The sequence below is a fragment of the Panthera uncia genome, chromosome X (assembly GCF_023721935.1).
Source record: "Panthera uncia isolate 11264 chromosome X, Puncia_PCG_1.0, whole genome shotgun sequence".
NCBI lineage: Eukaryota > Metazoa > Chordata > Mammalia > Carnivora > Felidae > Panthera > Panthera uncia.
In genome coordinates, this window is record NC_064817.1 from 51,743,225 (window position 1) to 51,770,195 (window position 26,971).

The 26,971-nt window shown below is 41.4% G+C and overlaps 1 protein-coding gene across 1 annotated transcript in view; it reads left to right on the forward strand.

The window, feature by feature from the left end:
- AR (androgen receptor) overlaps nt 1-21,472 on the forward strand; it is a 187,496-nt gene extending 166,024 nt beyond the window's left edge. The window contains exons 4-8 of the mRNA XM_049644662.1: nt 4,630-4,917; nt 10,704-10,848; nt 14,806-14,936; nt 15,717-15,874; nt 16,537-21,472. Of these exons, the coding sequence (XP_049500619.1) occupies nt 4,630-4,917; nt 10,704-10,848; nt 14,806-14,936; nt 15,717-15,874; nt 16,537-16,692 (878 nt within the window). The 3' untranslated portion in view covers nt 16,693-21,472. The remainder of the gene's footprint in view (nt 1-4,629; nt 4,918-10,703; nt 10,849-14,805; nt 14,937-15,716; nt 15,875-16,536) is intronic.
- Nucleotides 21,473-26,971: the final 5,499 nt, after the last annotated feature.

Below are 26,971 nucleotides of genomic sequence, written 5' to 3' on the forward strand. Positions count from 1 at the left end.
CTTGACCAAGTTCAGGGCTCTTGACCAAGTTCATTTGATTATGGCAGGATTCAGTTCCTTGCAGTTGTAGAATTAAGGTTCCCCTTTCCTTTCTGGCCATCAGCCAGAGAGAGGCTGCTCTGAGCTCCTAGAATCTGTTCTTATTCTTTGGCATGTTGATCCCTCCACCTTAAAAGCCAGCAACAGAGACTCTTCCTTATGTTGAACCCCCCTGACTCCATGAAGAACCCAGTCTCTTTTAAGAATTCATCTGAGTAGGTCAATTCATCAAGGATAACCAAACTTCAAATTCAGTTCAATTTTGAGCTTAATTACATCTACCCAATCCTTTTACAACAACAAGTAGATTAGTGTTTGACTAAATAACTGGAAAAAGATGTGTATACAACCAGGTATTGAGTCTGTTGGGTGCTATCTCAGAAGTCCATCTACCACAGAAAGTGATTTTTTATGCTCCAGATTTTATGGTGAGATATGAAGAAAAGAAACATCTTTGACCTTAGGGAGAGTGATTCCAGTTTTCTAAAACTTTGGGAACTTAACTTCACTTGCCTTGTCCCTGCCCATGGATAAGAAAGCCTCATTCTTGAGGTGGCAAGGAATTAGGCTGGAACAGCACCTAATGGTCACAGTGGCTATGGAAGCTACACACTAATAACATCTACCTCCCCTTGGGGATACACTGTGGAACCTGAATTGAAAAATCTTTTTCTGGTGCTATTAGAGACAGCCCTCATAGGGGTCTAATACCACCAGTATGAAAAGTGAGTTCTCCATAGGATCCAGACAGCAGGATCCAGACATCATGTCAGGTGCTCCAATCCCCCACAGAGCAAGTTGGGACAGGGAAGTGACTTGCCAGTGGCCCTTTGTTGTCACTGATCTGACCTGAGACTGAAAGACAGGGAAGAGATGCAAAACAGCAAACACCATTAAGACTATCCACCTTTACTATTCCTTTTCTCCTGAATTCACCCTCAATTTAAGTAAACCAGTGGGTATCTGCCATAATAGGAGTTGGCAGGCCTGTACCTCACATGAAAGAGTTAGATCTGACACTGGGGCTCAGGTGCAGGAGGAAGGAGGGGTGTGGGGGTGGCCTTCATGGAAGAAAACAAGGCCTTGAGCATTGGGTAACAGCTGAGACTATCAAGCCTCATTGTCCAGCATTCCAAGTCGTCTAGCAACATGCTGGTCTCTGCTGCAGAAAGAGAACAGAGGATCCCCTGGCAGAATGAATGGAATCTGATTTCAATTACGTTCAGTACAGTCACCCTCTTCAGGCAGAGAGGCCAGAACACCTGGTGCAGCTTGGGCCAGTGTGGATGCAAGGACAGCACATTACCCAGGTCTTAGAAGCCAGTGGGAATGCAGCTTCTTTTCCTCAAGCAGATGCCATATAGATCTAGAGGAGGAGGATGTGAAAATACCAGCCAAGTTCTCATTAGCACTATGTAGAGAAGGGGAATTATTTCATGTTGATGGATTCTCCCCAAAGTATCTGCACATACTGCTCTTGCTTGTAATCAGTTTACTTAGGTCCACGAGTCATCACCCCACTGAGATCTCTGGTGAGAGAGTTGAGGTGACAGAGCATACTTCACTGATTGCATCAGCACCAATTGCTTTGTCCCTGTACCTTTCAGAAAAGCTCATAGATCCATCGGTATAAAATTTATTTAAATTCTTTTCTTCTTTATCAATAGCATGAATAGGGCATGACGAATGAGACAGCTGCCCCAGAAAACAGTCTAGATTCACAGCATTATTCCATAGAACTTTCTGGGATGATGGAAATATTCTATGTCTGTATTGTTGAGCACTTGAAATGTAGCTAGTGAGAATAAGGAGTTATATTTTTAATTTTCTTTAATTCTAATTAATTTAAATGTAAATCACCACATGTGGATAGTTACTGTGTTGGACAGTGCATATCTAGAAGAGATTCAGAGAGGCAAGAACTGTGACAAAGTAGAAACAAGTTAGTCAAAAAGAGAGCTGATGTGGCACATAGAACTCTGGATCAGGAATAAAAGCCCTGGTTGCCAGTAGGTGATCACTCTTTCTGGACTCAGCCTCCCCATCTTTGACTTGAAAGTTTGGATTAATGTCAGAAGTCTCAAAATGGTAGCTAAGTACTAATTTACCTTTAGAATACAGAGGAGCCCCAGGAAGATTTTTCAATGTTACACTAATGCCTTCTAGGGTTGTGTGTATGTGTGCACGTGCATGTGCATGGTAGGGGCAGGAAGGCCAGTAGCCATTTACTCTTGTTCACCGAAGTTCCTACCATTCTCCTGTGCACACCACACACACACACAGACAAGCACACACCACTCTATTGCCTATGTAGACCCTGAAGGTATTTTGAAGCTGTGGCTCCTGGGTGAGAAGATTTCTGTAGACCTTTCCTACTTTGTCATTGTATGTGAATTTTAAGGCCATTATAGTGTCCCAAACCTGTTTCTACTTTGGGCACATGGCTGGAATATTTTCATAGTTTCCTGCCCCTTCCCTTCTGGATTTGATACTAGTTACTGAAGTTTGAAGTCAAGGGTGAGGATGGAAGTCAGAGGGAATATAAGCCCAGCCCCTCTCCTCAACTCTGCTGTTTGGCTAGAAGTAGGGTTCAGGCTTCAGAGACCTTGAGGAAGCAGCATGATACAGTAGAAAGAGCATAAGCTTCATAGTCAGCAAACCAGGTTCAGATTATTGGGTTCCCTTTCTTGATATCTGTGTTTCCTAAGTTTACTCACTTATAAAACAGGGATAGAAAATACTCCTAACTTCCTAGGATCATGTGTAAATAAATTATACAATGTGTTCATGAAGTGAGGCACATAGAAGACCCTGAAAAAATAGTTATCTTTAAACTTAGCAGAAGACCATGGTGGGGGAGGGGGAAAAAGTTACAGAGAGGGAAGGAGGCAAACCATAAGAGACTCTTAAATACTGAGGGTATTTAAAAACTGAGGGTTGATGGGGCATGGGGGAGAGGTGAAAGTGGGTGATAGGCATTGAGGAGGGCATCTGTTAGGATGAGCACTGGGTGTTGTATGGAAACCAATCTGACAATAAATTATATTTAATATTAAAAATAAATGAATAAAAACTTAAAAAATTAAAAAAAATAGTTATCTTCATTTTTCTTAGTTACCTCAGGCATAGAGCTAATAACATCTCTGTCCTCTTTCAGATTGGAATGGGGAAGACATGGTCTGGCAGCTCCTGAGCTCAAAGCTAGGAACTGCTAGTGATGGGAAAGATGGGGTCTACCTTTAGAAACTGTACCAAGGGAACAGATCCAGGAGGCACTACCAAACTGTGCAGATGCCTACAAAAATCCATGTCAGCAATTGGTTCGCCACATGACAAGATATTTTGGGTGCCAGGCCTCTAGATCCGGGAGAAGATGGGCCCATACCTTCTATCCTGTGCCCTTGGTGGAGGTGGGGCATGGGATTTGACAGTGTGTGTGCATATCTCCTTAATACTGACTGTGCAAGCCCTGCAGAAATGATTGCTGGACGATGTCATCTTGTACTCTGGGTTGATTTTCTAGTCTCACCTGTTATTTTACCCTGAGTTCTCTGTGTTCCTCTTACACCACTAACCCTACCATTTTCTCCTCCTGTATCCTAGTTGTTGATCCAAATGTTTGATCCATCCTTGCATTGACTTACTGAGTTGCACTATGATTGGAGTTTCCAAGACTTATTTTTCTAATTAGAACTGAAAGTCAGTTCCAGAAGTCAGTTCCAGATCTTTTTCTATAGGATCCAGAAACATATGAACAGGTTTAGTTCTATTTATCCATTTAAATTGAGCAATCAAATTCTCTCTTTTATTTTTTACCTATTATTATTGTTATTTTAAAGGGATTAAACATAAAGTAGCTTATGGTTCTCCCCAGTACAACTGCCTATGCTAGGCCTCAAAGTTATAATCTTTTCAATTACTTATATTCCTGCCAATATAAATGCCAGGGAAAATAAAACAAAATAAACATCAGGATGCCCAAAAACCTCTATCTAAATTGTGTGTGTGCAGGCACAGGGGGAGGTTGGCTGTTCAGATTTGAGTTTGAGATTATTGTTGTTTTAAATAATGCTATTTCTATCATTCTTTCTGATGTCTGCCTCTTAGTATGGCTCCTATTTTACAGAGTATAGAGTCAGGGACATTCTGTTAGTTCTTTGATAATATTGGGGATTTCAGCCCTTTAGCTTCTTAATCTCCCCTTTGGTAAAGATGAAAATCAATATGTGTGTTACAGTGTATGTTCAACTATGGGTGTAAACATTTGACAATATCTGATGCTGTTATAGTGTTCAGTAGGAAATACTGTAACACGAAAAAATTCCCATTTATTAAATCCAGAGTGGGCCTGAGGAGAAAGCAAAATATGAAACTTTGGGTTTAGTAGGGATTTGGAATGATGAATCATTCATTCATTCATTCATTCAACCAGTGTTTAAACTGAGCACTTGTCCTTACGGAGTTTAGATTCTGTAACCAGGGAGAATGAGCATCCTTATTTTCATAGCTTAGTCAACTTTTCTAACCGGGTAGTTGAGTTGTGTGTTTGGCCATTGATAATAAATCCAAGTTTCCTTTCCTTCCCAATAGCCCGGAAGCTGAAGAAACTTGGTAATCTGAAACTACAGGAGGAAGGGGAGGCTTCCAATGCCACCAGCCCCACTGAGGAGCCAACCCAGAAGCTGACAGTGTCACACATTGAAGGCTATGAGTGTCAGCCCATCTTTCTGAATGTCCTGGAAGCCATTGAGCCAGGCGTGGTATGTGCTGGACACGACAACAACCAGCCCGACTCCTTTGCAGCCTTGCTCTCTAGCCTTAATGAATTGGGCGAAAGACAACTTGTACATGTGGTCAAGTGGGCCAAGGCCTTGCCTGGTAAGGAAATGGAAACTAGGGGCATGGGATAAGGTAGATCATATTTAGTGAACTGTTCCTATGGGCCAGCGCCATGTCTGATCCTTCCCTGCCAATTAACTCATGCAGTCCTCACTATAACCCTGTGGAGGGAAGAGAATGGTATAATTTCCATTTTAAAAATAAGGAAAATTAATAAATCAAGAAGAGCAGCATTATGGAATATTCCATATTCCTCACATCAGCATACAGCAATCACGTTTGCATGTTCACCCCACATATACAGTCAGCGAATGACCCCATAATCACAGACCATGTGGACACCATAACCTTATATACCTTAAAATACTCTTCTACATGTGCACATACAGGCTCACCTGCAAAGATAGTTTTGAGCCTGACTGATATTCTGTCATCAATACTACTTTTAGGAACTCTTCTAATATAATATGGTAGAAAGAAGGGATTGAGAGTCAGAACACTTATGTTCTAGTTCTAGGTTCAGAACAGTTAGGTTCTTCTAACTCATTGTGTGACCCCTTCCCTTTCTGGGTCTCAATTTCTTCATCTATATTGTGAGAGGAGTAGTTTGGACTAAATTGATGGTTTTCAAATTTTGCTTCAAGGAACTCTTAGTGCTCTTTAAACTGCCTTAGGAATTATAGTGGGAGGAAATATTAGGTGATAGTGAAAGAAATACAAAATGTGTCTACCTTCTGCTTGGTTACCTCCAATGGTGGGGAACTCACTTTCTACCTAGGCCATCTGAGGTTTGAACTGGTCTGATTATTAGAATATTAGAGCTTGAAGAAACCTCAGAGTTCCTCTATCCGAGGATAAACTTTCCTTTAGCAGCCAAACTCTTTATTTCTTAAAAACCTTGTATACAGATCCAAGTAGAGCTGGTTGATTTAAAGCCAGTGCCTCTCATTCACTACCGTGAAATAAGCCTCAGGTCAATCTTACAGAATCTTAGGGCTCCAAGGAACATAGTTTGGAAACCAATGAAGAATAAATTCTTTGATGGTTGTCTTCATCCCAAAATTCTATAACTCAAAGATTCGTTTGAAACATGGACAACCTAAACTTGTTATGGAGTCAAAGATTAACATGTGTTCTAAGAATAACTGCCATTCATATGGAAATTTATGGTGAACAGAGCAGCTTCATTTGTATTACCTGATTTTATCTTCATAACAATCCTATAAAGTAGGGATTCTTTTTCCTATTTTATAGATAGAAGCATTAAAGCTCTAAGAAGTGGCATGCTTGGCCTACAGCTACATGGTCAGAAAGTAGTAGGACCAGAACTTGAGCCCAGGTCCCCTCCTAATTCCAAATTTTCTCCTCATCCCACTCTACCCATAGTCTGTGTAGTGCTCCTATAGTTCTGAAGCCCTGGGATTTATTGTGAGGGGTCAAAGCCTTATCCAAGCCCACTTGGATGCCCACTTCAAAGCTGCCTTTGAAGACCTTGCATGTTGGCTATCAAACCTCTATTTTTAACTCACAAGGCCCAGTCATATACCTTCCCTGCTTGAGAAGCTGAGGTCGACTAGCCAATACGATCACTGGGAAGAAGACCCAAGGACTCTGGTTGTGTATGCACTGTGCCAAAACAGAGAGTTCACAAAGGAAGGAAAAAATACAAAAATGAATAAAATAGAAAATTTCTTTAATTCTTATTACTTATTCAGCTGGATGTCTTAATATCCCATGTGTAACAGAGAATCAGTTTAGTCTTTCCTAGCTCTTGCCAACCACCTAAATTACCCTATTATATAGGAGAGAGAAACTTTTCATAGATGTGATTCCATTTAATCCTCAGAGCAGTCCTGTTAATCATAGAAGCTACTATTTCCATTTCAAATGACAAGGCTCAAAGAGGTTAACTAACTTATTCCATTTTGTTACTTAACAAATTAGAACCAGAATTTGGGCTCACATTCCCTGATTTCTAATTTGATGATGTTTACAATAAACTAGTGCAAATCATTATGGCAGAATTTGTATGATTCAGAGTCATTGGCTTTCCTTAGCCCAACCCCCAGAATCAGAAGCCCTCTCTTTAACATTAACAAGTCTGCAAGTCAGTATCAGTTCACCATAGCTCATCCAAGGAAATGATCTCTGACCCTGGGTTTTTTAAAATAGTAGTTCCAAAAGAAGCCAGTTACCACATTTATAAGAACTGTTATTATCTATATGATTGATAATTACCTTCTAGTTCTAGTTATTTGCTCATTCAACAGATTGCATTACTGTCCTGTGCGAGCCACCATGCTAGGCATCTACTTGAATAAATTTTCTTCTTTTAAGTTTTCTGTGATGGTGATCATATAAGTAAATTGCCTAGTATAGTACCTGGACTTTAATAAATAATAACTATCAATTGGCGGGGGGGGTGAGTAGATGGTTTTCAGTACATTTGTGATCAGATGCTTCTGATTTGGAATCTTCACTATATACTAGTTGTGTGACCCTGAGCTAATCACATGTCAACATGTGCTTTTGTTTTTTTTCATTTGTAGAGATAGTAGAACAATCACTAACTTGCAAATTGTTAGCAGCATTCAGATTAAGTATAAAGAGGACCTAGTACAGTAGCTGAAACCATAGTAGATGCTGTGTAAATGAGGTCATTATTATGAGGCTTGAATACTAAAGACACTGCTTTAACTAAAATCAATTTAAGCTGCCACCAGCCTTGCTTAGAAGCTCCTGCATGGGTCCCAGGGATGAATTATCTTATTTGAAGACCTTAGTTATTGAATGCATTAGCACACCAAAGATTTCCTACCTGGCTTTTTCTTTGGACATGTTCTCCAAGAGTAGATGTGGGACTATAGGTTTCCACTTCAGATTGCTAAGAAATTATAGTTGCCTAAATTTTATCAAGAAAACAGAATCTCAGTGAAACTACTTCTGCTCCCTAACCTGTTTGGTGTGTTTCAAAACTTGAGAATAACTGCTCTTCATTTATCCAGAATAGCCTAATACAATACCAAATAGGTGTTAAGTGAAGGTGTACTGAAGGAAACCTATAGGCTGGAGCTACTGTTTCCTCAAGTCACCCCTTACTTAATAATCATGCTATCTGAGCAGGCAACTTCAAAGCCTAAGCATTAGAAAACAGAGTTAGGTATTGTAATCATATTAGACCTATAGGAAAATTAGCCTGCTATGCTGCTTATGTATACACAGTAATTAGGATTGAGTTCTAAGCAGGTCTCACTAGGACCATTAGTATTATTAGTTAGTTAGTATTACAGTCAAACTAAGCTTTCCCTTTTTTCTCCTCTTTGTTAGCTCTCTGGCATTTCAAGGAGTGAAAAAAGCATCAGTATTGACAGCTTCCTTAGTACTTGTACAGTTTAATCCTCATTTTCCCTACACATCCTCTTATTCACACACTCAGCAGCCAAGTCTTTGCTTGCTTCCACTCCAGAGGCTCAGGTTTCAAGCTCCTGGGCCCTTTCCCCAAGGTATGTTCCATGCTCGATCCCTGCTTTTTGTGTCCTACTAGGAAGAGTCAGTATCAAGAGTTCTGTGCTACAGAATGACTTCTGTCAGGAAACACTCTGGGGTCTCAGACTTCAGCTAGTCTGTCAGCATATCACTACAGTGAAGATAGGATGCTAAGGCCTGGGAGCTAAGATTGCAGTCACTCAATTGAACTGCAATGGTGGTGATATGAGGACTCTAGAATCCCTGATGTCTGGTAGGGTTGGAACAGAGAAGAGAGAAGATAAGAGAAGAGAAGAAAAGAGAAGAGAAGAGAAGAGAAGAAGAGAGAAGAGAGAAGAGAGAAGAGAGAAGAGAAGAAGGAGAGGAGAGGAGAGGAGAGGAGAGGAGAAGAGAAGGGAAATGGGGTTTTGGGGCGGACAAGGACCAACTAAGCAGAACGACATGTCTACATAGTGTGCACATCAGACCTCGGTCTATGGCTACCAAAAGCTCATGAACTTGGTAGTTCTTGAGTTGTGCCCTTCAGCAGTAGAGTGGAAAAGGCCCTGAAGAGAATTAGTTTTAGTCCCAATTCACCCACACATAGACTATATGGCCTTGGGTAAGTCCATTAACTTTTCTAGCCCTCAAATTCTTTGTTAGAAAAATGAGTGTCATATTTTCTGCTCTCTAGGGTTATTGTGAGAGTTAAATGAGGTCATCAACAGGAAACTTAGAAACTTTATCTAAATTAATGGAAGCATTCCTAATGAGGTATAGCAAAACAAAATTTCTGAAAATTCTGGATATTTGGGGGGGAAAGAGAATTGAGATACTGGTAGAAGACAAGCTCTGAGGTGATTCTCTAAGCATCTAACTGTCTGGAAACCTCCAGAAGAATATAGCTACATCGGATCTATCTGTGTGGTATTGTGGAAGTAGTATCTAGGAGCTTCTGCTCTCTGAGATTAAGGTAGATAATTTGGAGATCATTGGATTCCCATTTTATAAAATGAAAAAAATTGGGAATCCTTAGTCCTCTTAATTACTATTAAATTAAATAATAAATGTTAAATGAATATTTCAAAAATGTGTACTCAACTATCTGAACTATGCTATGTACTAAGGAGAAAACATGAAATAGGGATGGTTCTTGTTTTCAGGAATCTACAAGTCTTGTGGAGGAGATAGATGTGTACATAAGTAAATTCCAATACTGTGTAATAAGTGTTGTAATTGGGTGGGGCTACACAAAGCTCAGTAAGAAGGTGAAACAAGAATCATTGTCTGCTTAGATGAGTTGGAAAAGGCTTCACAGAGGAAGTAGATTTTCAGTGAAAATTTTAAAGATGAGTAGGTATTTATCATATGGAAAGCCTAGGGAGGGAGGAATACATTCTAGACAAAGGCAACTGACTATGTAGAGATAGCAGAGATACGGAGGCATGAGAAAGTATGATGTGTTCAGCAAACTAAGTTTTTCAGAATAATTAGAAGCTAAATTATGAAAAGATAAGTGGCAAGAAATTAGTCTAAGGAGGCAGGTCATAAAGAACTTATTTGTGTATAATAATGGTAGTAGGGCAGAAATGGTAGAGTAGGGAACTAGCAAAGTCAGATTACTTGTTGAGTACAAAATAATGGACAGGAAGTGAGTCCTAAAGAGGATCAGAGAAAAGATAAAGAGCCTGAAGGTGGTATAGAGAAGGCAGTGGCTGTCAAATGCATTCCAACATATGCTGATATGTAATAATATTCATTTCCCAGGATTGTTAGAAGGGAAAAATAAGTATATATCTGGAAAAGATCTTTGTAAATTGAAAAATGCTGTTCATGTAGGAGAAATGATTATTACACTTCATCTTCAGAAAGGCACAGTAATCAAGAGCACAGGCTTTGGAGTCAGACTGCTTGGCTTTGAAATGTAGTCTGCCAGTCACTAGCCTTACAATCTTGGACAAGTTTCTTAACCTTTCTGTGATTCACTTTTACTAATTCACAAGATGGGGCTACTCATAGAACCTAATTTATTGGACTGTTGTGAAGAATAAATGAGTTAATATAAGTAACATACTTATAAAAGAGTTCACTCATTGTAAACAGTGTTAGATTATTATTCTCTGCCAACTGACATATTTTGCCTCCATTATCATCTCATTTGAATAGCCTAGTGAGGTAGAGAGAGCAAGGAATATTATCCCCACCATATAGTTTATTCTCCCCCTGTTCCTCAGTATTGATGGTCCCTGGGACTCCTCAGAAGCTGCTAGAGTTTCAGCAATTCTCAGCCCAGCAGATGGCTGGGACTTCACTCAGCCCATCATTGCCCAGTCTGACCACTGCCTCTGCCCCATCTTCAGGCTTCCGCAACTTGCACGTGGATGACCAGATGGCAGTTATTCAGTACTCCTGGATGGGGCTTATGGTGTTTGCCATGGGCTGGCGGTCCTTCACCAATGTCAACTCCAGGATGCTCTACTTTGCCCCTGACCTGGTTTTCAATGAGTAAGTGCTCATGGGCCCAGAACTCACATAAATATAACATCCTGGCCAGATCTTTTGGTGGTGATGATGGTAATGGGGGTAATGGTGGGGGTGGCCCATTTGTCCTATAGGTGAGGCAGTAGAGGCTCCAGCCAACCTGCCCAATCTGAGGTGGCTTTGCCTTGCTGAAAAGCCACCTAGTAGGAAGCAATGGGGGGGGGGGGCTGGTGCTGAGCCATTCCTTTCCTATCCAAAACCAAATATCTTGGCCATGGTTATGACCTGCTTTGTAGATTATCTCAACCTCATGTCAAGGCCCCTCTCCTTCACTGTAAAACAACTAGGGAATGGACAAAGGACTCTAGCTGTGAAAGCTGAAGTTCCTGTGGTCCCTTTCCTACCACTGAGGGCTACTGCCAGTCACCATTTGTTGAGCAACTCCTCTGTGCCAGAACTATACTACGCACTTTCAAAATCCTTCCCCATTAAGTCCTCGTGATAACCTGATTTCCCCTTTTTACAGATAGTATTTTTTTAATGGATGGGGAAAATTAGGCTTAACAAAATAAAGTGACTCACCGAAGGCATGTTGGTGGCAGAATTCAAAGTATGTCTGTATAACTCACAGCTCCTATACTGCCTCATGGTGGTAGATGACAAGGAGGAACAGCTCCACCATTCTCTAGATATGCAACATTGGCTTAGCTACTTCCCTTCTCTTTAAAACAGGTTTAATTAATGCTTGCCCTGCCACTAGCTCTATTTATCTTTCATGAATTAGGCCAAGGGCTCAAATTTTGGAATTATACTTTTCTCAACTAAAATCTCTGCTCTATAACATCCTGCATCACAGTCTTTGGGTAAGACGTAACTTCTCTGATCTTCAGTTTCCTTGTCTGTTAACAAAATATAACTTTCTTAAGTGGCTTGTTATGATGACTAAAATTGGATGTAAAATGCCTGGCCAATAATAGGCAAGAAATAAGAGAAATACCTTGCGAATACTCTTTCCCTAATTGTGATAATCTTCTCTATGTCTGCTGTTTGAGGTCCCTTGATAGCATTGTGCATGGAGCTGACAAAAAAAAAAAAAAAAAAAAAAAAAAGCAACCCTTCCCAAGTACCTTGAGCTAGTTTCACCACAGAGAATCCTTTTGGTCAGGGTAGGAGTTGACCTTCCTTCCTCTCCAGCCCTCTAACCCAGAAGAGCCTTAAAATAAAATGTACAGACTACTGGTTCCTTCCAGTACAGCAGGGCCTTATGGGGCAAAATGAGTATCCCCAGCTGCCCTCTTCCAACCCAGCCAACCCTGGTAGCCAGAAGCTAAGAATAACCATTGGGCTTTTGGCACAACCTGTTTAGAGGTTTCCAGATCTCGAAAGAGTTACCTATGATGCCATCTTCAGGGGCAGGCCTTTAAAAGCTCTCTTCCTGTTTAACTCTAACCCCTACCCTCCTGCTGCCCTCTAGTGATTGAATTAATACCCTGGGCTCCTGCACCACCCACCTCATCTAGAGCCCTTAAACCTTTGCGAAGTGATAATTGTTGTTTTCTAAATCTTCACTTCCTTTTCTGCCTCTGTGTAAGTAATGTGGCACCCCTTCTCAGCTCTCTGGCCCACTCCCATGTATTTCTTCAGAAGGCACCACAGGGGCAGAGTCCTAGGCCCATCAAGCCCCAGGGGTCCTGAAACAACAGAGCCCCCATTCCTCATGTGGGAAGCGCTATGTTAGAGCTCTTAGAGTCTCTTTAAACATCTAAACCAATGTTTCTCAACAGGGATACTGTTGACATTTTCAGAGGAATAATTTTTCGTTGTGTAGGATGTTCTTGCATGTTTGAACATGTTTATGTTTAACATCCCTCATACCTGCCTACCAAATACCAAAGAAGATGTCAATAACAACCCAAATTTACCACATATACATCTAGCACCCAGTAGGGAGGCAGCACCCTCCAGTTTAAAGCCACTAATTATTGCTAGCCTCTTCAAGATACTAATATGGAGAATGAAGCCCATAAAGAAAGACAGGAACTCTGAGCCAACCCATTTCTGATCTCTCTGACACCAAAACCTGTCATAAGCCCTGCTTTCTTCTTTCTTCCTCTCCTATTTGTGGAGAACACATGTTGTGAGGGTGATGGGCTTGAACCCTAGCTGTGTGATCTTGAATAAATTACTTAACTTCTCTAAACCTTAGTCTTCTCATCTGTAGAATGGTGAATACTATGATAATGGCACCTTCTTACATGTCATTTATTGAACACTGACTATTTGCCAAGCACTGTGCTCAGTGTTTTCCAATTTTCATCTCTTCTTTTCTTCACTGTTGTTTATTCTCCTCTACCTCTGCCCTCTTCCTGAATATTCCATTCCTGCCCCTTTTCTGCCTTCCACACTCTTCTCCCTTTCTTCCCATTAACTCTTTCCCTACTCATTTTGTCCTTTATCCTTCTTGCTACCTTCCCCTCTGAATTCCTTCCCTTGCCTTTCCCCTTTTCTTCTCTATTTTCCCCACATTTCTCTGTCCTTGGGGTTTGCAGCAGTGTTGCATCAATCCTCCACATTAGGACCATAATTTTAGTGGTAAAAAGACTGTAGTGTTATCGTCAACAGAGGCTTGGAAGTACAGTAAAGACTGGAGCAAGGTTAGGTCCCAGTGTCAACAGATCTCCTTAAAAAATTCTCTATGGTGTGAAAGGCCTTGGAGCAACACTGCTTTGGTCAGTTTACTTGAAATACTATCTAAACATTTCCTCTTTGTAGCTGGTATCCATCTTGAATTGAATACACCATCTGCCCCCTTCCCTTTTTCTCTAGGCCAGCCCAGATCTCTCTGAGATAGAGTGTTGGGCTTTTACCTAAACAGTTCTAGGGCTGTTTATCCTGTGGACAAGGCTAGTGTTTTGGGGACCAAAATGTCAAACCACAGCCTTCAAGCCCAATCCAGGGTCTTTTTCCTTACTACTTAAGTGGGTGTTGGACTTCCATTTCCTTTCTTTACAAGATACAAAATCAGTTTCTCTCTCTCTCTCTCTCTCTCTCTTTCTCACACACACACACACACACACACACACACACATGATTTCTGATATGTTGAAAATCAGGAAGACCAACTAGCAGAAAGATGCTGTATCTTCTTAGAGGCTTGCCATGGCCAGTCATAAAACAGAGAGGTTGCCTGCCCCCCTGCCCTGAGAAACTGTTCAAGCCTTGGCCACTTCCCTATATAATTTATAAGTGATAATGTGATGAACTGTTGACAAGCCACTATAATAAAGGCAGCTCACATGTGTTTATAACTCCCAAACTGTGATAAGGAATAACCATTATATGAGGGAATAGGCTCCCCTTCAGGGGACATTTAGATTGGACATTCAGAAGCACTTCATTGCTGATTTGATAAGCATTGGAACTCATTGTGAAGGGATATGGGGAATCTTTTCTGTTTTATTTTAAGTGATAAAATTTCTATAAAGGGAAATGTCATTTACACCAAGAGACAGGGAAATTGACAGGATAAACTACTATGGTCACTTGGGAATCCTGGTGTCCTCACATTAGGAGTTGATTCCTAAAGCTTATCTCCTAGAAATTCTCCAAGTTGGGATGCCTGGGAGGCAAGTTCTGGCTCTGGCTGTAGCTGGAATATTAGAACTGTAGTCAGGGAGACCATGTGCTTGGCCCATTGTGTTCATTTGGTTAGGCTTTCCTGTCTCTGTCTCAGGAAACAGGAGGGGCACAGGGACCTGGAAATTCCATGTGCTAACCCATATCCTGGGCAGGGAAGATGAGTAGTTATCAGGATGTCAGGATTTTGGAAGAAAAAAAAGAACAAGCTTGTTCCTTATCAATAAAGCACCAGGAAGAGAAACAGTGAGCTCTTTTTAGAGAACCTGGGTTGGGGAGGGCAACCAAAGCTTATTGTTAAGCCCTCCCTTAGTCCCTTCCTTTCTCTGTATGTCTTCTCCCCAGGTACCGCATGCACAAGTCCCGGATGTACAGCCAGTGTGTACGAATGAGGCACCTCTCTCAAGAATTTGGATGGCTCCAAATCACCCCCCAGGAATTTTTGTGCATGAAGGCACTGCTGCTATTCAGCATTAGTAAGTGCCCGGAGAGACAAAAAATGCTCCTGGTGCCATAGGGACTAAAAAGGGAGCTACTTTTCCCACTAAAGATTTATCAGAGAGAAGCCAGCTCCTAGGCATTTTCCTTCTTTATTCACCCTCCCTCTTCCACTCTCCCTTAGCAAAGAAAGTCATCTTTGCTAGAACTCAACGTCTATTAGATCCCCACCTATCTCCAGTCTTTCTCTGGAACAAGGCTTTTGGAGCTGGCTGTAGCAGGTCTCTGAACTTTGCCATAGCTTCTACCATAGAAACAGGCAAGAACCACCTAATATTTATTGCAGAGCAATAGTAGGAGATCTATGTAAGCAACTAAGATAGGATTTATTAGGCAGCCAATAATCTTTCTTTAATGTCTCTTCAGAATGCTGTCTTGGCACCTGTGAGAGGAAAAGGAGGCAAATTTTGATATTAAAAGCTATATATTTTAATTGTCTAAGTCAGGGCTGGACTTTGACAACATAAAAACCACAGGTCATAAGAAGTGTGTAGATGAGAAGACCAGAAAAATGAAAGGCTTAGTAAATTGTATTTACTTGATGCCTTTCAGATTGGGTCCAGCTAGGTTTTTCTCTGTGAACTTGCTGGCAGCCTGAAGGGCCCAGGCATACAGACTTCAACTGACAGGAAACCAAGTAGATGGTTCCCTCCCTGTGCCGGTGGGGGTCAAGTTTGTTGTCAGAAAACTTGGTGCTTTGTCTAATGCTCCTTTGTGGGCATGCCTTCCCTCCCCATTCTGTTTTCATCCCACATCAGTTCCAGTGGATGGGCTGAAAAATCAAAAATTCTTTGATGAACTTCGAATGAATTACATCAAGGAACTTGATCGTATCATTGCTTGCAAGAGAAAAAATCCCACATCCTGCTCAAGGCGCTTCTACCAACTCACCAAGCTCCTGGACTCTGTGCAACCTGTAAGCAAACAATAGAGGGTGCTTTGTCAGGGAGAAATAACTTGATAGAGCCAAGTGATAATATGCTCTTTTAGGATCTGGCACCACCTGTTAGGAGGTGCTTCCATTCTCCTCTGGCTTTGAGTTTAGTCCAGGAAGAAAATGCAATGGAGAGGAAAGGAACACAGGTCACAGTGCCCCTGGAAATTGTTAAAGAGGTGGAGGAGTTGAGAACAGAGCAGTTGGGACTCAGGGAAAGGGCTTAGAGAAGATAAGTTCTCTAGGCAGACAAAACAGGCCTGAATGTTTTTCCCCTCTTCCTTGAATCATGTTTGTGTGTTTGTGCATGTGTGTGTGTTTGTGCATGTGTGTGTGTGTGTGTGTGAGAGAGAGAGAGAGAGAGAGAGAGAGAGAGATTGTGTATGTGCATTCGAGTGCATGTGCTGAGGAAAAGGAACATGCAGTCCTGAGTTGGAGAGCTTGCAATGGTGTAGGAGATCTCTTGCAAGCCCTCAGTAACTCCATGGAGACCATTTAGTGTACATGTGTGTGAACACACACACACACACACACACACACACACACGGAGGGCCAAGGACAGTGAAGGAGGATGGGGTGAAGAGCCTGATACAAACCAACTCCTTGTCAAGCCTGTTTTCTCCCTCTTATTGTTCCCCCTACAGATTGCACGAGAGCTGCATCAGTTCACTTTTGACCTGCTAATCAAGTCCCACATGGTAAGCGTGGACTTTCCAGAAATGATGGCAGAAATCATCTCTGTGCAAGTGCCCAAGATTCTTTCTGGGAAAGTCAAGCCCATCTATTTCCACACACAGTGAAGCTTTGGAGGCCCCCATTTTCTCACCCTACCCCACTCCCCTTTTCACATATCTTTTGCCTGTTACAACTCTGCACTACTTCTTTGCAGTGCCTTGGGGAATTTCCTCTTTTGATGTACAATCTGTCATGAAAATGTTCCTGAGTTCTATTTGCTAAACTTTTTTTTCCTCTCTTCCTCCTTTCTTTTTTTCCCTTCCTATCTGACCCTCCCATGGCTCTTTCAGACTCTGCTCCCTGCCATGGCTCTTATCTGTGTTTTTAATGGTGTTGTATTTCTTTAAATCTGTGATGATCCTCCTGTGGCCCAGTTTATAGCACTGCACTGTGTGCCAGCCATGCAAACGTTTACTCACTTAATGCCACGGGAAGTTTAGAGAGCTAAGAGTATCTGGGAAAACAAAAACAAAAACATACAATGCCCCTAAAACCAAAAATCCTTGTAGGGTTTTTTTCCCCTCTTAAAAAATATAAAAACAAGCACAATTCCTCAAAGAGACCAACAGTGACTACAGTAAGGTGAAAATTGCAAGCGCATGGGGAGTCACTGATTTTTTTTTTTTCCAAACTCAGCCTCCCTGGGAAACTTTCTTTTCTGACAATGGCTATTGCCATTAGAGGGCAGAATGACCACAAAGATTAGTTAGAAGTGGGGCGAGGGGAGGAGACAGATTTAAGAGATGATGGGAGGAAGAAGACAGATGGATCACCAGTACCTGCCCACAACCTTGGCCCCTGATGGCTAGACTGCATTAACTGCAGTGCAATTCATGGTACTGAAAATGTGCTTCTTGTTTGAAAACGTGTCTGCATGTGAATACCTCCTCTACAACCAATACTTTTTCTCTCTCACTGTCTGCCTCCACCCTCGAATTGACTTTCAGTAAGCCTAAGAGCTTTAAACTGAATGTTCTCTTTAGCCAAAACTTTGTCACTTCCACTAAAGACTCAAACCAGTAAAAAAGAAGGGAGAGATCTGACCCTTTGGAAGACCCTATCCAGATTGAGGCCTGCTTTCCCATTTATGCATCAGGGAAGAGGTTGGGGCTGGAGTCAGAGGAAAAGGAATTGATGGCTTGGTGGTTTTCCTGCTTAGGGCACTGAAGATTTGATCACTCTTTGCCCTTACCTTTAAAAGATCTGAATGTTTTCTGCCTGATGCCATGCAGCTGAAAGCTCCCTCTTACCCTCCCTTCAGTGTTTTGTGGGCCTGGACTTCACTAGACTGTGTTACAGCCATGGTGGTGATGTTTGTCCATTATTTGGGCATGTTCACAGACTCTCTGCTAAGAGCTCCTACCACCAAGAAGACTAGCAAGCCAAGAGTCTTGACATCTGTCTCTAGACACCTGTAGACTCAAAGACTTCTTACCAAATGTCTTTCATCAACTATCTGATCTCTGGAGCCCTTAGACAAACTGAAAAGAAGGCATCAATGGGATTGGACAAGCTGGGCATCTTGCCCTTGTCCCTTAGAGATGATACCTTCCCACCAAGTGGAAAAATACCTACTTCTTCCTCCAGAGCAGCCAAAGGGGCTATGAAGGTCAGGGTTAAAGAGAAAACTCAATTACCAGAATGAGAAGAATGAAGGCACTAGAACCACAAACCCTGTAAATGTTCTCCTTGCCACCCAGCATATCCACCTACAGAAGTCATGGGAAGAAGAGAGAAGAAACTAAGAGGAGACTGACTACTAAATTAAAGTCTTCAGAGGCAAAATCTAAAGCCAGATGAGCACCATCTGGTCAGTTTACTCATCATCATCCTCTGCTGCTGATTCTGGGCTCTGATATCGGCCCTACTCACTCAGACTCCCCACCTTTGTTGCTGCCTCTCAGTCAGAGGAAGACTGAAACATTTATACTATAGAACCATCACCTCTTTTGGAAAGTTCTGGTTGGTGTGGCTCCAATGGGCTGACATCCATGAACTCAGGGTGTGCTCCTGGGAAACTGGTTTCATATAGTCCTTTGGCACACCTCTATTTTGTTGACTTTGTTCCCCAATCCTGAGTTCAGGAGGAATGTCCACCTACTTTCTCATCTTGGCAACTGCCTCCTCGCTTAGCTCTTAAAGTCATCTGTTAAACTCAAGAAATGAGGGGCATGTTACCAAACTACCCATTTCAGTTGGTTCACTCTACTTATTGAGAAGATAGTGTCTGAGTGACATGTTATTATCTACATGGGTTTCCTCCTCTGATTTCTGTGTTGATATTAATAGCCAAATGAACTTGCAAAACAGCTTCTTTAAATAACAAGGGAAAGGGGAACCTAAGATGGGTGATATACCAGTCCAAGACTGCTGACAAAATTAAAGCTGACAGGTTCTCTTTCTGAGGTAGGATAGACAAATTATGTTTTTCTTTGTTATGACATCATTTGGCTTGTATAGGCTCACAAGATTACTTCTAGCTGTTTTAAAGAAAAAAAATCCACTCTTGTCAGTTAAACTAGGTTATAGATTAATAGTTCCTTTACATCTGTTTTGAAATGATTTTCACCTTTTGTGGTACATGGATTTGATTATATCATTATAATACCTTTACTTGTAAATACTAGATGCTCTCCTTTTTATTTCTCTGACTACAAAATTTTTCATCTTTATGGATTTCCCAATTGTGACTCTTGTCTTTATGAATATATATGTTTTGCATTTGTGAAAGCCAAAAATCAGTGAAACAGCAGTGTAATTAAAAGCAGCAACAACTGAATTACTCTGAATTTCTGAATGGCAAGACTAGGGAAAATGGCCTAAACAAGGCCTTAGGCCTAGTGTTTTTGCACTGAGGTTTCAGTGAGTGAAGGAGATTTTAGCTTAGCTTTGTTCTCCCACAGATAAAAGGGGGATTTTTTTTTTCTTTTGGCCATTGATGTTCCAGCCAGTGTAATTGACAAAAGTCTCATTTTGCATGTAATCTGCTGTACAGACTTGATGTGGTTGGCACACTCTGCTCACCCATGAAGGATGGGCCATCCAGATCCACTCACCTGGTAAGCTGAAAGATGAGAATAACTCACCAGACAAGTAATGGTAGCTGTCTCCAAAGAGGTTTGCAGTGCACAATGAGGATGGAGTGAGGAAGAGAAAAAGAACATCAGAGAGAAGGCCCATCTGTGCTAGGCAGCAGACAGCTGCCAGAGTCACAAACTCTGTGGTCAAAGAGTCATGTGGCAGTTTCAGCTTTTGTTCATTGTGTAGTGATCCCAAGCCTGGCCTCTGAGTTGAAATGTGGGTTGAGTTCTTTGTTTCACAACTTTTCTGTGTCACAGACAGTATCATTATTCTTGGAGAGTTCATTATTTTTTTAATGAGAATGGAAGTTTTTGAAGGATTCTGTAACATATCTTTGAAAAAGAAATTCCGTAACACATATATTTTTATATATGTTCACTGGAACTAAAAAAGAAGAAAAAAGGCTTCACTCTGTCCTTTGGGTAGTTGCTGAGGTGATTCCAGGTTAAGAAATAACGTGCTGATGCTAGAGTTCCTCTCTGTCCATACTATACTTCTAAATACATATATTCATATATATCAAGAAGTATTCTATTTGCACTTTAAGAGAAATAGTTTCATCATCCACATGATACACTACACAAATGACCTAACTTTGAGCTTCAAGTGCTTTCTGTTTGTTTCATTAGCCACAGCACAGATATGGCCTTGCCCTCTTTTCTCCCTTGATATTTGGCAGGGTTCAAAAGCCCAAGCCACTCCCTTTTACCCCTTTCCAGCCCTGTGCCAGGGTTGTACTTCATGAGACTCTCTCAAGACATCCCTGTAACTATCCCTGCATGGCCCTGGGAAAACAAGAAACTGACTACTAATCACCTTGTGCCATTTGCCCAGGTGAGTGGGCACTGGGCCAAAGGAGTGACCTTTGTGCTCAACCCCTGTAAAGGGTCATGGGAACCAGGAATGCTAAAGCACAGGCTCAAATCCCAAACTTAAAGTCAATAAGCCATTTAGCATGCGCATTTTCTTATAAAAGGAAGTTTTTACCCCTGCTGCCTTTTATAGGCAGGTCTGTTTCTTACCAATAATCTCTTTGAAAATCTTTGAAAGTAGTTTTTTTAAAAAATACAAAGAAATGAAAGCATCACATTATGTAACCAAAGATTACACTGTATCTGCTAAGAGACCAAAATTTTAAGAGCAGGGAGGGAGCAAGCATTAGTGCCTCTTTGGAAAACTATCCAAAGACAGACTAAAGGACTTTTGTTGTTGACTGACCTATATAAGAGTTTTGTGGGTTTCCCCCAACAATATACATGTTTATAAAAGTGAAAATAATTTCAAAAAATAAAAAGGATAAGTCCTTCACTAAGTGATTTTATAAGCAAAACTAGCTTTCTTTTTCTCTAGTAGTTGTTGAGCAAGTTCTTAAAGCTCCGTTATTGCATGGATGGAAATGGAGCTGTCTTGGCCACTGTGTTTGCTAGTGCCCATGTTATCTGAAGATGTGAAGCCCTTGCCGAGAAGGGGAGCATTTAAAGGACTAGATTTTGCACTAAAGGGACAGCAGGCAGAATTCCTCATTTCTGCCCACTTTGGACAGCACAAAAAGTTCTCCTGGGTTTATGGCAGAAGGTTGAAATATATTGTAAATGAGTATTTGTATCCATGTTTCAGATTGAATTGTATATGTATAGATATAATGTGTTCTGATAGCTTTATCTTTCTCTGCACCTTTATATTTGGTTCCAGGTCATAATTGATACCATGTACTTATGAGAGAGGCCACAGTTACATTTTGGAAGCTCTCCTCAGAATGGAAAAGATACCTGGGTTAATCACATAACTAAGAGATCTCTGCCTCTACTGGGGCCTTACCTATAGGCCTAACAAAGGAGCAGAGGGGAAAAAGGATAGGGTACATGATGTATTGCACTTTACTAGCCCAAGACAGATGAATGTGTAAAGGGTGGTGAAGACTCATTGGAATCAACTGGGATTTACCACAAGGGAGGCCCAGACTTGGGGCCAAAGGCCCACACAAATGATTAAACAGTGGCCTCCTAATAGGACTTGAGCTTTGGAAGGAGGGGCATTCTTTGTTCTTCACCATCCTTGAGAGAAAAGGGCAGTTTCCTGCACTTGGGAACCTGGAGCAAGCGCTCCATATTTCACACAATTCACTCACCTATGATTGAGGTGCTCTTGCTACTGGGTGTCTGTGTGCTCTAATTTTGGTTTTGGGTGTGTTCTGTAAAGATTTTGACAATGAAAATGTGTTTTTATCTGTTAAAAAATTGTCAGTGTACTAGAAGTTGTACCTCTGTAAATGCAGGTTCATCTCTGCCCATGGGTAGGGATGTTTTTCTTCAGTTAAGAAATTGACACTGGGGTCTGCTGTCCAGAGCCTCCCAACCTTCAACCATTTCTAGGAGAAGGCAGAAAAATCCACTTTAGTCACTCTTTCTCTTCAGATTATTAGGCTGAGGTAACAAACCATTTTGACTGTTTCTTCCCCAAGAAATGAGTGTTGAGTATTTAGATTTAGCATGTAGACTTTTAAAGGGAAAAACAGCCTTTGATGCATTTTTGATTCATCCCCATTTGATTTGACCAGAAAGTAGGTAATGTGCATTGATTGCTCAGCAACCCCAATTCAATATAGCAGGGGTGCTGATTCTGTTCCTTATCTCACTTGTCTCTTAGCCTTTTATAGAATTAAATGAGAGGCTATGGATTGAGTAGCCCTTGTAGCCCAAAACAGTCCCCATATCCCCATTAACAGCCACACTAATTAATGAGGCTGTCTATCATATGGCTGCAGATTCCACTGGCCACTGAAAATTGAAACATACACATACCCCAAAGGAAAGAAAATCCTAAAATGTTGCTGCTTCTCTGGTGGTGCCCTCCCTGGCTGATGCTTTACATTTTGGGACTCTGTTCCCTGCACCACAGTCAGGCTAGGCCTGCAGTCTTTCCCAACCTTAGCCCTTGGTGCTAACTGTCCTGCAGTGAAGTGCCTGTGGGATTGTCCTATCCCATAAGCTATTCAGGTGCTGAGAGTAGCCACCACTGGGATAACCCAAGCTAAAAAAAAGAGTCCCCTAACCACTCAGTGACATCTTTCTGCTTTTCCCTAGACTGGAACATTGATTAGGGAGTGCCTCAGACATGACATTCTTGTGCTGTCCTTGAGATTAATTTGGCAGCAGGAGGGAGCACACAATGTAACCAAATGTAAGAATTAATTTTCAACGTTGAGGGGAAAAGTAAAGAAAAGAAGAAAGAACACATCATATAAAGATTTTTTTAAAAAAAGAAACATTAATTTTGCTTGAAAGTTCTTTTGATGGGGCTTCATTACTTAAAACAACACTTGGCCTCCACTGGGCAGCAGGACCAGCCCCAAGCGCTAGTGCTCTGTTCTTTTTTTTTTTTTTTTTTTTTTTTATCTTGGAATCTTTTGTTGCTCTAAATATAATTAAAAATGGCAGAAACTTGTTTGTTGGAATCCATGTGTGACTCTGAGTTTGTCTCTGTCTCTGCTTTCAGAAATGTCATCCATTGTGTAAAATACTGGCTTGCTGGTCTTCCAGCTAAAACTTGGCTACAGCCCCTGTTGTGGTTGCAGGCTCAAGTTATTGTTAACAAAAAGACTCAAGAAAAGCTGCTAATGTTCTCTTATCACCATTGTTAATTTGTTAAAACATAAAACCATCTAAAATTTTAGGAGAATGTCATTAGAGTTTTTTAATTAGCTCTTTTTTATTGGCTTTCTTTATTGAAGTCAAGAGTTGGTATCATGCCCAGTGACCTTTTATGCTATGTTGATTTTCACATATTTAAAAAAAAATCTTTGCACAGGGGCTATAAATTTGCCTTGTGTTGGCCCTAGCATAGGTTGAGCTGGGACCACCAAAATATCAAAGAGCCTGGGCTAGAAAATACAGATGGACCTTGATAACCCATTACAACCTCCCATCAAAAACTCTGAGCTTGTCAACCAGGAGAAAGTCACACAAAACCCAGCTGTTCACCCTCATCCTCATCCTTATGGGAGCATAAAATTATTAGGAGCTTCACTGCCCAGTTCTTGCCAAGCTTCACATAAGGAATGGGCATGTTCACATTCTCACTGTTTTTCAAAAGCCTTATCACCCTTGACCACCCAGGTAAAATCTGAACCCACCTTCTTTGGGATTTTTAAAGGTTTAGACAAGGTAGCCTCCTGTCTCCTCCCAGTTTGGATATTTAAATGAGATCCAAATTTGAATATATAAGCCTAAGATACAGACCATCAATGAGGTGTGACAAATGCAGGTGAGGTGACAGATGAAGTATGCAGAAGCTTTCTTTGCCTCAGTGTCCTCACCTGTAATAGAGGTTGCACAATGTCTCTCTACTGGGCCAGGCTGAGGACTCAATAACAATGTATGTGACCCAGCCAGTGAGGCTATTGCTCTTGCTTTGTTCCCTGTTAAAATGCAAGAAACCCTGAGAAGGATCCCACATTGAGCTGTATTTGTCATTGACCGCCTCAGGAGTCATTGACCTTCCAAGGAGTAGCAAAGCACAGAGGTCAGAGGGACAAGGGCATCTAGTGGGTTAAAAGGAACCTGGAGGCCAGATCCCAATATGTGACTTGCTCATAGTCATATAGCTACGGTATAGCTAGAATTCTGACCTGCTGATTCACTATATGGTACTGGGTAATGCTCTTCCCTTTTCTGGATCTAGTTTTCTCATCTAAGACATGATTATATGTGAAGATGTGCAGTAAGCCTAGATGAAATGGGAAGCACCTTCCAATATGGAAACCATGGTTATTGCAAATTACTGTTACACTTTTCTTAATCATGACATAAAGGGGAAAGGAATGGGCTTTTTATTATCCCTAGAACACAGTTTTGGAACTAAAATCCTATTTGTACTCAACAAAAATTTACTGAACACTTGGGAGAGCAGGGGATCAAAGCAACAATTGAGTCCTGTGTTGTGGATGCTATTGACCCCTTGATTGGTGGGGAAAGGGCTCAAAAGTGAAATAATTTGTTTACCATTTAGATGATCTTATAAATAGCAGAGATAATTAGGAGTTAAGTAAGCCATGGTGCATGTTTTCAGCGAATTTACAGCCTATTAAATGCCTTCGGCCAGGACAGTCTGGGACTTTAACTTATCATATCCACCCCCAACCTTTTCACATCCATCTTTCAGACAAGATTAGGCTAATCTTTGATAATTTTTGAGCTACAAGGGATCTTAGCATCTAACCCAAACATTCTTCACATGAGGAAGCCAGGCAAAAAGCTTTATATATGTTACTGTGAATTAGGACTTATGGGGAAAGGACTGGCCCTAGATCATCCAGTTTATGGTCCCTTCATATGCCTGCAGGCAGCATACCGGTGTGGCACCTGAAAACTTTCACCATCCCTTTGCACACTGGTTCAGAGCCGTGGTGAGAGCTTCCACTTCTCATTTGTGTTTCTCATTTATACAGTTCAAGGATCTCTATTCCAACCACAGCACATACTTCACCTAGCATCCACTCCAAGAGGTTTTCTTCATGCCACTGCAGGAGGTGATATGAGAGAAGGAGAGAATTATTGGAGCAGTAACTGCATAAGCAATGGGAAACATTTAAACATACTGAAATATGAGAACATAGGTTTCTGAGTTAACAGACAGATGCAGATGATTCAAATTCTCATATTCTCCTGTCACCATTTTTTTTTTTTTCAGGCCACAACTTTCCTGCTTCTCTCAACTACTTTCCAGGGTACTTCAAACAAGGAGAAGGCCATTTGGAGAACTTGGACTGTCTGCCAACCAGGAAGACTACCAAAAAAGCAGATTTAAGCCAGACTCTATGCAAATAGCACCACCCCCAGGCCCATTGGGCACTTCAAATCTCAGATCAGAAAATAGGCCAACAGAGCAGCAGATACTGTGAAAAGCACATCACCTGCCACCTGGGACACTTGTCCCCAAAGGAAATAAGCCCTTTTGATGCTTATATATAGTTCTAAGAGTGGATAATATCAGGATGAAATTTGGGAAAGAATCCCACCATCTCAAAAGACTCTTCACAGGGGCACAGTATCCAATTATTCCCTCATTCATTTGTTCTTTTATTTATTCACAAACTGTGTAACCATTATGTACCCCAAAGACAGACATGGTCTCTGTCCACATGGAGCTTTCAGTATAGTAAGAGAGACAAACTAAGACACAGACAATTGTAATATAATGTAATGGGTACTATGGTGAGGAAAGTTCAAGGTTCTGTTGGAGTACAGAAGAATAATGCCTCACATAGACTAGTGGGAAACCTTCTTAGAACAGTCTAGGCTATGACCTAAGTTTAAAGAAGATGGGAGTGAGGGCAGAGGAAAAGGAATTCTTCCTCCAGGAAGACACAGCAAATAGTTTAGCCTGAGGGAAAAGTTGGAAGAAGGGTGTGGCTGTGGGAGAAGAGGGTATAGAGGAGGCACAAGCAAAGCCAATGGGGGTCTTTGTGTCACAAAAGAGTTTTTGCCTTTATCCCAAGGTTAAAAGGGAGCCATAGAAATTCTTGCCAGCATTTCAATTCCCAGAACATATGATCTCATCTGAACCTCACAACGTTCTGTAGAGGCAGGCATGTCAGAGATCAAACTCATTTTGCAGATAAGGAAACAGAGCCTCTACATGGTAAATAGTTGGCAAGGCTGCTCCTAAATAATTAAGGGTCCTAAGTATGAACTGAAAGAACTGAATCTTCTGATTTCCAGTCTCAGGCTTTTCACATTAGACCAATATTCAGGAAATGATACAATCCTTAATGTGTTTAATGGTCTCTGTGGTGACAGTATGTGATACTATCTCACCTGTACCTACCATTGTCATCCTCAGGTGACACTCATTGGCACAGGATTCCTAGATAGCAGACAGGGCATCCCTGAGAGGATTGGTAGCAGCATTGTAAAGGGTAATGCAGGCTGGGGAAGCCAGCCAAATTGGTGCTCTATGGGCATGGGGTGTCATTAATTCATCCAAAAAGGATTTCAGAAAAAAATTCTGAAGAAGATACAACATTCCACCTTCCTAGAGGAGATAGCATGTCCACATTCACGACCTGAACAATGAAAGGAAATTTTATAGGAGGGAAAGGTAGCTGAGCAGACAACTAAAGCAGAGGGAACCGCATAGGTAAATATCAAAGAGGCAGGGAAGAGTATGGCTTCTGCTTTGAGACAAAGCAAATAAGAAATTGCAGGGAGGGGCGCCTGTGTGGGTTAGTCTGTTGAGTCCTGACTCAATTTTGGCTCAGGTCAT